The following is a 12,725-nucleotide window of genomic DNA, read 5'->3' as shown; positions in this document are numbered from 1 at the left end:
TAGAAGCAGTTTTCTATTCACTGGTGTCCCTCATCCAAACCCCTACCTAAATCCGGACCTGGCTGACAAGCAACGTGAAGAAATTGTTTTAGATGCTCAATTGTGTCAGGACGACAATCCTGGTTAGCACATCATAATGCAACGCAAGGGTTCCAGGGCATGGACGTTCTCTATGAGTGTTCCTTCATCAATTTCATCATATCATCACTCATCTGCATCATCACTTAGCCATAAGTGGCAGAAAAGTGAGGTAAAATAATCTAATTCAATGAATCAATCAAGAATGACAATCCAACAGATGTTGTTTCTTTACTGAAGTTGAAAGATCTAGAAATGTTTGGTTTATTCTGTGATGAATTTGGTCTGGACAGTGGGTTATGGCAAGAATTATTTTCAAATATTACACAAATCAAATGAAAACCTTAAACGGCCGACAAGAATTACACGACAGACTGTATACACCTCAAATGTACATAAGGTATTAACTGTTATTTATAAGACAATCTCATGGCCAACACTCATAAAGTGAGTTTCAAAACGCAATTTTTGTTATTTAAAAGATGGCACCTCCTCTACACACTTGTACCCAGGCCCGAATCTAGGGGAGGCGCCAGAGGGTTCATGCACCACCTCGAACCATGAAATCTTTAAATACGAACACATAAAAAGGTACAAAAATAACAAATTTGTAAAAAATTCAATTCTGCCCTTGTGTAAATTATTCAGTTTATTGTGTAGAGAAGTAGCCTCCAGAAGTCTGCAATGTTGGGTAGTATTAGTTTTATAACCATTGATGCAAGCTACCAGCAGTGGTGGCGATTAGGAGGCATGGAAGACAGTAACCCGCACATTTCTCTACTTTTGTCACTGAACTATGGCCTCTTAATACTAAGCCTTGTCTACCAAGACCCGGTGGAGGCATATAGTAGTTCGGATCCCACTGCAAACTGTAGGTCCAGTCCCGATTAGCCTATTTGGAGTTATTTAATGTAATAATAATTGCTAATACGTATCATTTAATTTACAAATATATTATTTTCTAAACAGAATTATGATAATTCCTTGTGCCACAAGAATTCGATTTGATTTGATTTATTTTCCTTCGCTTTTTATGCCACTTTTGGCTAATTTGCGAAAGTGGAGATGAGTGATGATATGATGAATGGACATCTCACAAATATCCATGCCCAGGCCATGATTCCAACCCGGGACCCCTGGCGTCGTAGCGCGATGAGCTAACCACCTCCCCCACAGGGGCCACCTTGTACCACAAGAAATGCTAGTATCTAGACATATACTCGTATAGATTGGATATAGTTGGATATACACATTTTTGGATCTGTCCCCTCCCTCAAGAAAATCCTGGGCACGGGCCTGCTTGTACCAGTGAAGAGGAGTGGCTTCTTGCCCTCTGTCAGCCTAAAACTTGCAGAAATTTCTCGGCAAATGAAAGTTCAGTATCTCTGTGCATGCTTACCACACCAGAAAGTTTACTAATGGAGGAGAAAGCTCGACAATGGCCTCAGTTCTCGGGCAGATGGGTGGAAAGGCCTTCGCAGTGGCTCATAAGTGACTGCACGTAGACCCCAAAGACTTATTCTTCTTAAGGCATACAGGCACTAACTCAAAGTTCAAAGCATATGTAGATCAACAATAAGTATGTGCTAATGCAGCAAACTTGTGACACTCTACATACAGAAATCTACTAGATAACAAATAAAAACAAATGAATGTTTTTATTTGACCCTCCCTTGTATTTATGAAAAATTACAAGATACTTTCTAAATGTTGATATGCGTTTGAGTTATTAATAAATCACCTAGCGCAGCAGAAATTAAGTATAAATGTAATCTTTGTGCTCAAAGTCAATTGTTATCGCAATGGTATTATAAAAATACATTCATCATTGATAGAATAATTGTGTGTACAATTACATCATATGGGTGGACATATTGCACATTGTATTTTTGTACATACTTAAAACATTAGTGCACAACATTAAGATTTGTATGTCCGTAAGTAACTTGAAAATGTGAGTTCAAAGTTATGTGGGTACAGTTTCCCTTCTCTTCCTCAATGAATATTAAAAGTGCAAGAAAACTTACCATTGTTGAAGTGGCACACAATGACTACAAAGATGATGAATTTCCACATGTTTTCGCTGTGGTAAAGCAGATTACTGTAAGAAAATAAGAAAAGTATATGAGTGATTGAAAAAGTAATTTTTAACTTAAAATAAACACGAAATTACAATCGGGTATAGTTAAAGCTAATTTATAATTATTGTCCCCTCTGTTAAACCTATATTTCATTCCGTCTCCCTTTTCAATTATTGTCTTCCTATAATTATTGAGTTTTGAACTAAATGTATTTTCAAGCTTTTTGATAGCGTTCATAAATATTCTTATGTAGTGTGTTACTTTTCCCTTCATAAACTTATATCTTCTCGTATAATATCTAAGAAACTAAAAGTTAAAATATACAAAACGGTAATATTGCCCGTAGTATTATATGGGTGAGAAACTTGGATCCTTACAATAAAAGAGGAACATAAATTAAGAGTATATGAAAATAAAATCCTTATAGTTGGTGTTTTAAGTCCACTTTATGCACAGTAATAAAATCCTTAGAAAAATTTGTGGACCTAAAAGGGATGAGGAGACAGGGGAATGAAGAAGGATACATAATTTAGAACTACATAATTTGTATTCGTGTCGAGATATTATTAGAATCATTAAATCAAGAAGACTTGGGTGGGCAAGAATCGGAAAGGAAAGAAGAGTTTACAGGATTCTTGTTGGGAAACCTGATGGTAAGAGACCTGTAGGAAGGCCAAGATGGATGGATGACGTTGAGATAGACAGAAAGGATGGAAAAAGATTGGATTGGTTTTGCCCAGGATAGGGACAGATGGAAGGCTTGTGTTGCTGCAGCCATAAACCTTCGGGTTTAAGAAGGCTAGAGTTAGTGTGTTATTTTTCAACAGCAATCGAATAATGAATTATTTGGACTTGTAACCAGTTTATTTGGTTTGTTATGTACACACACACTAAGGTTTCAGAGACTTCAGGGGTAGAGTATTTGCTATGTAGATAGTTCCCAAACACAGGATGTGTTTAGAGAAAGCAGGCAATAGGAGCGTTAATGCTTAGGAGGATTATTTAGCGATTACCGAAGCTCCACCTGGTCTATACTATATTAGCTGTATTATTACATGAAGAAGAACACCTGTTGGAGTACTGCCTTTCCAAAGTTTAGCACGAATACATCTAGTGCCAAGATTTACGAACCTTTTCGTCAAAGTCGACACGGGAAATCGAACCCAGGACTTGGTTATAAGGCAATAATGTTAACTGTTGTACACAAGGCGACATGTTTGTGACAGTTTCCGTCTGAGGAAATTAATTCTCACGAGCTTATCCCCTTCTGCAATCATTCGTAATACAAATAGCTTAGGACTACTTGTATGTCACAGAAGAAATACTAATGCAATCATCATATCATCAAAGGGTCCTTGGGTTCGTTTCCTGGTGGAGATATATTGTACTGTGGTTGATTCAGTCCTGATTACTTTATCTTGCTACAAATTGGACCTAATATGCACCCTTCTAATTGCCTTTGTGTGGATATTATATACAAGGTTAGTAAAAAAGAAGGAGCTATTTCAAAACGTTATTTCCAACAAACCATACACGACAGGAACGTAGTCAACACATCATTGGATAGAAGAAGGTTCCAAGTTTGAAATTTTGTTATGACGAGACGGCTATTTGTACAATCTACGCCAGAATTCACGTTGCATTTGTGCTATGGTTTCACACTTCGCAAATCTTAGCACACTTCAACGACTTTTCCTATGACGTCATCATTTAACCGGAACGAGGACAAAAATATCGTTGTTAGTACAGCAACGAAACAAATTGTACAACAAAACTTTGAACCTTGATATATCCAATGATGTGCGGATTATGTTTGTTGGAAATAAGATTTTGAAATTACTCCTTCTTTTTTACTAACCCTGTATATAGGCTCATTTCAGAATGTTCAGTGTTACATGTTATCAAATGCGTATAGCATATTTCATGCCCCTCCCAGAAATAAATTCTAGATACGCCTAGAAATCACAAATAGCCAAATGTGGAAAACACGTGTGTATATGTACCATTACTGACACCGTTTCTGTATTCCTGTTCTACATCTTGTAAGGCTCTTATATCACCAAGAGTTCCGTAAAAACAGAGTGAAAATTAGAGAAAAAACATAAACGAATCGCAAAACAAAACGTGAAATTACAAATAAATAAAACACAAAAATGCTGACCGAGGCAAAATTCATTGTAATGTAAGACACTTTAAACGTATCGTTTCTACCCTCTAACAGGGTCTTCTTCAGACAAAGAATCACAACAAATTTGTCTGAAGAAGACCCTGTTAGAAGCTGGAAACGTTACGTTTATATAGTGTCTTACTTTACAATGAATTTTGCCTCGGTCAGCATTTTTGTGTTTTATTAAACAAGGCTTAATATAATATATGAATAGATGTGGACTACAGCTACACAACAAATAGAACTTCTGACATCACAGCACATTACCTGGTTACAGGGTGGGTCTTTTCCTAGGCCCACGAAATTCCCCTTTCAAATTCTTATATCACATATAGGGGAACAAGAACTACCCAGGGAACCACATTGTCCTTATATATGAGACTCATATCTCGTGAACTATTAATACAATGGCTTTCTCTTCCAAAACCGCAGGGGGCTTTGGTGTTTTCTTGTGATATCCCACTGACTCCATGGTTGTTCATTGCCCGATTGTCGTATATGACTTTCACCTTTATCGCGATGCAATTTGACAGCTGTAGCGTATAGTGAAATAAGCTAATTGTAAATGGGATAAGTGGGTCAGGTATCATTGCATGTCAAACGAACACTTTCGCTATCTTAAGCTGCAATGTTCGGATCAGAACTAGAATTTTTTAGGGCGAGCAGTTGTTTCAAATTCTCTTTACCATGGTTTGAATGTCTTCACAGCAAATGAAATTTAGAGTATTATCTTTTAATTTCAGATTTTAAAAATGTTTACCATTCCTTTGGCTGTTCTTGTGAAAATACAATGTTCTCACGGATAACAATGTAACAACGTACTGCACAACAGGACTATTACGGCTGTTCAGGCATAAAGCACTTAAGTTTTAAAAATGAAATTTTCCTGTTTATTCCTTTAATAGCAAACATTACAAACATGATATACATATTGTATCATTACTGTTTGCAATCTTTACACATGACCAGTTAAACTCATACTTAACATATTTTCTTTAATAGATTCAGTGTGACTTGAAAAAAAGAAACTGAAAATTGAAGTTTTTGATTCGTGTGCCTTTTCCGGAACATCCTAGAGTTATTGAACCCTGACTTCACTCTTCGCTGTTCACGTGATCGCCCAGGACAAGACAGGACAGGAGTAATCATGTCGGTTTTGCATTTTTGTTGAAGTTTCGGCCCTGCCTTCTAGTTTTATTATTTGTGGCCTTCTTTCCCTGTCTTGGTTTGCTTTGTTTTGACATTTTCCCCTTTCGCGCTATTGTCGTGCTAATAGGGCATTATAACATTGCATTTCATGTGATACCTATGTATTATATATTGTTGTAATTGTTTAAATGTTCTCTTTACGGTTACGTATAAATATAATTTCTCCATTTTTAGTACCGTCAAACGGAGTAACTTTGTCTTTGAGGGTAACTTCGTCATGAGACCGATAGATGTCGGTAGGAGTCACATGCTGGTGGAACAAAGGGAGTGTGAAGCCACACACGTGCAGTTGTGGAGCGGACATCAAGGGAGGAAGTGTGTTGTGTGCAAGTGCATTGTGCTTTGGCGCTGTTTGCAGCATTTTCTCGTGCACGATGCCAAGGACATATAAGAAGGTAGTTGGTGGTAGGAAATATCAGAACTATTCCTCCGATCAGGTGCAGGAGGCTTTACGACTGATCAGAAAGGGGAAAACGGTTGCGGAAGCGTGACGATCTTCCCTCTTCATGGGGGTAATTTTGACCTGCCAGGAACGTAAGCAGACATGACGAAGTTACCCCATTTGCTGGGGTAACGTCGTCACGAAAATACTGACGTATTTGCCCCCCTAATATTTTGGAATTTTTTTGGTATTCCTTCAGTACATTTATAAAGGACAAAGTGTTCCTCGCGTATAATTTTCGTGTTGTCACTCGCCACGGATTTTGCAGGGCACATTAGATGCCAAAATCTCTACTAAGTTTGACGGTACTTGTCTACAAAATAACATTTCCTGAAATGTGTGGTTTTGGATAACTGTTGCTAAACGTGAGTATTAGTCGGCTCTAACTTTGAAACGGTATGGTTTGAAATGATATCTTGTTAGTACATAGACATTTCTCTGTACTACAAGATCGAGTCAAAAGAAAGTGATCGAGACAGATATTTTAAACGGATTTATTCTTATATTCACATGACGCCACAAAGGCCAGTAGTCACTTGTCACACTTTATATGTACAGCATGTAATTGCACACACAAAGACTCGTTAAGTATATGTGCTTTCTCGATTTCGATTCTTCAGGCACATTATTGAATGATTAGAAATTCAATACTGATACATAATGGTAGAGAATGAAATCCAATATTTGCACTTAAACTTCAACCTCCTTTCCGTGGTGAAGAAATTAAAAACGTCCACCTTCAAAACTGAACTAAGCTATTATCAATTAATGTTTCTTTGTGCTGCAAGTTCTTAATTTGATCATAGGATGGAATTACTACAAAAGAACCACAAATAAATCTCCTCATGTACATAGCGAATGAAAATTCAAACATTATAAAATATGATTCTCTCAGAATCATTATTCTTATTATTCATTATTAACACAAGTTAAGAAAACTTCACATATACGTATAGAGTAATGTAGATGAAAAACAACTTTTCGTTGTTACGTCATCATTTAATGTTTCATTGTACTACATATTAAACACTTAAGTAAATGTTTCAGGATTGATTTGCTGTCAAATTTCCTTCTGACGTGAAGTGATACAATTCCTTAAAATTAATATTGGAATTTACTTTATTTTGAATAATTTTGAATCATTTATTTTATTTGGCTTTCGTGCAACGTTTGAATAATTGCAAATATGAGGATGAATTGTGATAAAATGAAATGAAGGAAAGGACAATCACAAATAGACATGGAGAGAACACAACACAAGCTATACAGAGAATTACAGACTGACTTTGAATCAAAACGCCAGAGCTTTGTTAGTCTGCAAAATGCCTTGAATTCATGGCGAATGTTCAACATTTGTTATTTACGAGCAGTTTTAAATAAATCCTTTCAAGACAGCCTGTTGACCGCTCAGAACACGCCGTTAATAACTAAGAAAGCAGGGACTCACAGAATACTATTAAGGTCCATTCTGTGATGAAGAGAAAACGACGCAGATATATCAAAAAAGGTTGTTGCAACTTGTAAGGAAGAAAACACGGAGGGGTGGAACGTCCTAGTCTAAACTTATTTAATTGCGATTGTACAAAAAATAATAATGTAAATATTATGATGTAAAACTGATGTGATAATAAGTTAGATTGTACAAGCAACAGTAAAAAATACTTCGTCTTATTTAATTATAGTTTAGATAATGAAAATTAAAAAGAATTGCCTACATATCTTTGGAAGTGGCATGTAGTAGTATACTTTGTGTAATTATTTTGTATCACAGAGTTCCTGTTCTTATGTATCAAAATACACCTGTATTGCCTAGAAAATACATCATACCTCTTTCGAGTTTTTGATGTTACGTCATCATTTGGAAGCAAAATGGTTGTCTTTGCTGTGGCTAATTTATCTCTTGCAGTAAACATTGACACTCTTCTATAAAATGTAAAATCGTTGTCAAATATTTCATTAATCGCATACGAATGCAATTTCAGAATTTCCTAGATTTCCAATAAGAACATTGTTCAACGCTTTGCAATTGTCGGTTTTTCTTGGTCATAAATGTTCTGTTTCATATGAATTAAATCGTAGCTTTACTATATTAAATGGCATAATAGTGTGATGAAGTAAATCATAAATCACAACTGCTTACTTATATTCTCCCTTATCGCTCTCCTGTCTAAGGTTGAGATTAATGGCGACATCTTATATGGGCATGAGAGATGGAGTCCATCCGATAATTTGCTTATCGCTATTGCGCGAGAGATAAGGGGATAACACGTGTCGAAGCCCTAATGGCTCGCCACTCGCTTATTCATGTCCCCAAGATGGACTTCGTTTGAGGTACAAACCTGACCAGATAAAATAATCAAAACGAAGTATGTTTATAGAACCACCGTCGTGATTGAGAATGGCAGACACAAGGGAAGATGGAACTTATACGTCTCGAACCCCTCTCTCTCCTTTCCATAACCTACAGCTCTCCTCTCTAAACAATCTGACACTTTCGGATCACTGCCGCGTTTTTTGCAATTGCACCACGTTCAACACGGAAGTGACCGGACGGTTACCTACGAAACTCCTTTCTCATCACGAGGGCTCGGAAGTTGAAGACCTACAAATTGCCAAAAGAAGACCTAAAAATATCAAAAAAAGGACCTAAAAACGGAAAAAAGGAGGTATAGATGTGATCCAAATTAATTAATAACTTAATAATACAGTAATACAGTATAATAATACAGTACCTGCTTCAGTCGTCCAAAAATGTTTTTCTCTCGTTTCAGGGATGGTTCAAATATATTTCTTTCTTTTTTTCTTTACTACAGAAAGGATATTTAAGAGGTGATGAGCTGATGATGATTGGAATTGAGAATGAGCAGTAAAAACGTAGTCGAAAGAAGGCGAAGTTGCAAGAAAAGCCGTTAACACCTTTAAAAAATGCTAAAAAAGGACCAATAAGACAAAAAACGCCGAAAAAGCAAAACAAGGACAAATAAAACCCACCTTTTTCTGGCCTAAAATAACCCAAAATTAACATATATTATGTTGGGCCTCGTCTTCGGACAATAGGGAAAAAAATGATTTTTCCTCAACTTCCCAGCCCTAATCATCACCTTTGAGTTGCGAAACTCATCCGTGCACCGACATACATTCCACGCTATTATCATAGAGAACCGCGTTCGTCAAATCTGTACATACATACATAGTTGTATGTATACACCCCCCACCAGGATCATATATTTCAGGCTAGCTACGCTATCTGCGAAGCCTGAAGCTTAGAAAGTAAAATACTGAAGCAAAATCGATTAGAAACTGTGAATTAACCTGATTAAAAAAATGGCTATTCTGAAGTCGGCAACCTGAATTCTTAGGAGTTGGCAACATGAATTCTTAGAAATTTGCAACCTGACTACCGTTGGGATGGCAACGTGGCTTTCTTGAAGACGTCAAGAATGTGCCTAGTCTTCTCCCTTGCTCCATAGCCTAGCACCAGGTGTCATAGTGAGCTAATCCAGGTCTTAAGACTCAGAATACGCCACTGATATATATATATATATATATATCGCATTATTTTATTTCTTCCCCCCCACCTCACTCTGCTTATCTTAAAGATGATGTCATCCGACTTTCAATATAATATAGGCAGGAATATTTGGAAAGGGGGAAAAAACTGTCTCCAAAACAAACGCAAGGTTGAATACAATGAAAATACAAAATATGCACAAACACAATATTCCTACGTTTAAGGCTTGATTCACATCTCAAGTGAAACGCTCCGCTCACGGTCAGGGACAGGGCCGGATTGAGACGAAATTGGGCCTGATGCTGCATATCGTCGATTTTTTCTGTACAACTAACTTTCAAGGTGAAAAATTTACTGCCTGTGTCTAGGCGTCCGAAATTGGGGCTCCAAATTTCATTCTAAGATTTATTTTCAGGTTAAAATAGCAAAAGAAAACTGTCCAGATTTCGGAAAATTCTCGTCTGTTTTCATCTGGGCCTATTTCAGGAATGGGTCTAATGCTGCAGCATCAATAGCACCCACCTTAATCCGGCCCTGGTCAGGGGTATCCACACTAGCAGACAAGCTTCGCCCCGGTAAAGGTACGATCAACGTGAGTCTGGTGTTGCTTTCTTCACAGAATACACCGATTTTTCTGTATAAAAAGCCTGCCGATTCGCTAACTGCAATGTTTAAGAGATTTTCAACGACGGACTTAGCTGTTGCAGCACTGGCGTTAATTAGAAGAAAATGACAAAGAAGAAAAATAATTGCGGAAGTGGGGATTCATTGACTTGGTTGATTTACTTCGCTTTTATGACGGTTTTGACTAATCGTGAGGATGAGAATGAGTGGTAATATGATTAAATTGATTAAGGAACATCACAATGAACATCCATGCCCAAGCCGGGATTCGAACCTGGTGTCGTAGCTTACATCACGTTGTAAGCCTAGTCTCAAGGACACGATTGTTACGCACATCGGTTGAAATGTGGCCTCCCTCGACTTAACAAAGAAAGTAATTTCGTATCGTTTTCCGTAAACGAAGAACAAGTTTGTTGTTAATCTTGATTCGGGGCTAGATATCAAGAATGATTTTTCCCTTGGCAGAGGGTCGAACACCACGTCCTTTCCCTTTGCACACACAAAAGTGTAATTTGGTTGTCCGGGAAAGCATGACCGTCAATAGGATATCTTTTTGATTTAAGGATTTTAATTGATGCAACAGGTTGGAAAAAGGTCGTTACAACTACTAGTTATGGATCATATTTGTGGTTAGTAACCTACTTATTTTTTTTTTTCATTGGCTATAATTGTAATTTGGTTGTTTCGGTGAGTTTTTTCCCTAAATTTCTTTTACCCTGGTTTATGAAATCACATATTTTGACCGATGTTTTACAAACAGAATTGAATTTCATCATAACTCACCTATTTTTGTGTTTCAATAGGTCTTTGCCTTCTGACGACTCATCTTCTACGCACAAAACTACGTATGCACTGCAACAGGTCTGAAGACTGCTACTGAACCTTATCAGACGTTCACATCAACGCTCCAACTTCGCAAAGTCAAGCTCCGCTTCTAACGCTCCAGTCAAATATTCTTTCCACCCGATCGTGACCGAACTGCGAGCTGAGCGTGATAGAACGAACCTTGACTGGAGCGCCAAGCGTGGATGCTTCTCTTTAAAAACAATTCAACGATATTTGACCGGACCATGGGGGGGGGGGGTGGTTGATCTCAGCGTTACTGGAGTGTAGATGTGAATCAAGCTTAAGAGGGGAAAAAAAAACTTCAATCAATTCAAACTGCAGTACGTTATAGATTTGAATATGACATGTAACATCCAATTTGCTGATGATGCTACTGATGAGGTGACTTTTGATAGTTTTGCTTAATCTATTTATTTTCAGTCGATATTTCTCTGTAACATGTCGTTTTAAACTTCTATCTTTCAAAAAATTAAAAAATGATCACCAAAATTTGATTTACTGTTCGCTCTTTTCAGTTCTTACGGCGGGCGCTCTAGAACCTGGCAGGGGAAGTGGGGAGCGGGGAAGCGACCAATCCAGCACGATAAGAAACGTACCGGCCAGTAGAACAAGTTTCACGTAGTACTTTTTCCTGCCGCGTCGTGTCTCTCGGCGTTACTGCTGTTGTCTGGTTGGTCTGTCGCGTAACCCCCTCTCCCCACTTCCCCTGCCAGCTTCTAGAGCGCCCGCCGCAAGAACTGAAAAGAGCTATACCTAAAAGCTGAGATGCAAACTTGTACGCCCACATGATTCGGAAATAAAAGAACTCTTCTCCTTCAAAGTAAGGCCTTATCAATGATGAGATTGGAACAAAATGTTTGGCTCTCTTGTCAAAACCTCCGTATTAAAGAACAACAGCAAACTATCCTCATCACAGTAACATTCCAATCATTACTTGTACATTAATATAAATTGGCGTGCCTATGGTTTTGAAAAGGAAAGGGTTACGTACACATTTTTTGGGCAGTCGGTTCTCATTTTGCCATATTGTACTATTTGTGACGTTCTTCCTTTTAGGAATTCTGGGTCAAAGTGGGATTATAACCTCCACCAACCCACCCTTGGGCACGCCACTGAATATAATTGCAGGCTATTAATTCCTTCTAACATTACTAAGACACTAATTATAGTTTCATTATATCGCGTACATTGGATTATAATTGCACACTTTAAAATGTTTGGTGTACATTATGGGCAGAAGAGTATGTTTGTTGAGAAATATAGGTACAACGGCAATGTGTTATTATCATAATGATGTTCCAATTAAAATCATTACACTATTTTTACTACGTACTTAGCAGTTCAACGCCAAGGAGATTACGTATTGAAAATTGGGCATCCCCGATGGCGCAGTGGTAGCGTCGTCGCCTTGTAATCAAGGGGTCTCGGGTTCGATACCCTGTGGATTACTGTGCATAAAGTTGACTTAAAACACCAACTCAACAACCTATTGAAAATTTTAGTTTTTCCATTTCGTTCAACAATATACTAAGTAGGTATTTGCGTGTGCATTTATCGATGAGTTTGTTTATAATGTTCAAATTTTCTCGTGTGAATTTTGTGCAAACTATTCTTACATTAGTGCTGTCCGAATCGTATCCATGGATTTTTAGAGTTCTTCTTTTCTGCTCTGAAATAAATTAATATAATGATATTGTTGAAACGTCTTTGTATAGTTAATTTGAGATGGAGATGCTAGGCAAAGGCGGGGAAAATATTTGTGTCAGT

At 37.5% G+C, this 12,725-nt stretch overlaps 1 protein-coding gene across 3 annotated transcripts in view; it reads right to left on the bottom strand.

Moving 5' to 3' along the window:
* LOC146001854 (uncharacterized) overlaps positions 1–12,725 on the bottom strand; it is a 54,032-nt gene that overhangs the window by 20,091 nt on the left and 21,216 nt on the right. For 2 of the 3 annotated variants that reach the window (XM_083139555.1, XM_083139553.1), the window contains exons 1-2: positions 4,594–4,662; positions 2,106–2,179 (exon numbers count right to left, since the gene is read on the bottom strand). In XM_083139555.1, coding sequence (XP_082995681.1) covers positions 2,106–2,154 — 49 coding nt within the window. In that variant the 5' untranslated portion in view covers positions 2,155–2,179; positions 4,594–4,662. Of the gene's footprint in view, positions 1–2,105; positions 2,180–4,593; positions 4,663–12,725 lie in introns of those variants that run through there. The other variant, XM_083139554.1, reaches the window with a different exon arrangement.

Source organism: Lepisma saccharinum, chromosome 18 (assembly GCF_977018435.1).
Source record: "Lepisma saccharinum chromosome 18, izLepSacc3.1, whole genome shotgun sequence".
In the NCBI taxonomy this organism is placed as follows: Eukaryota; Metazoa; Arthropoda; class Insecta; order Zygentoma; family Lepismatidae; genus Lepisma; species Lepisma saccharinum.
The sequence above is the reverse complement of the archived record's forward strand: the minus strand, read 5'-3'. Positions and strand labels throughout refer to the sequence as shown.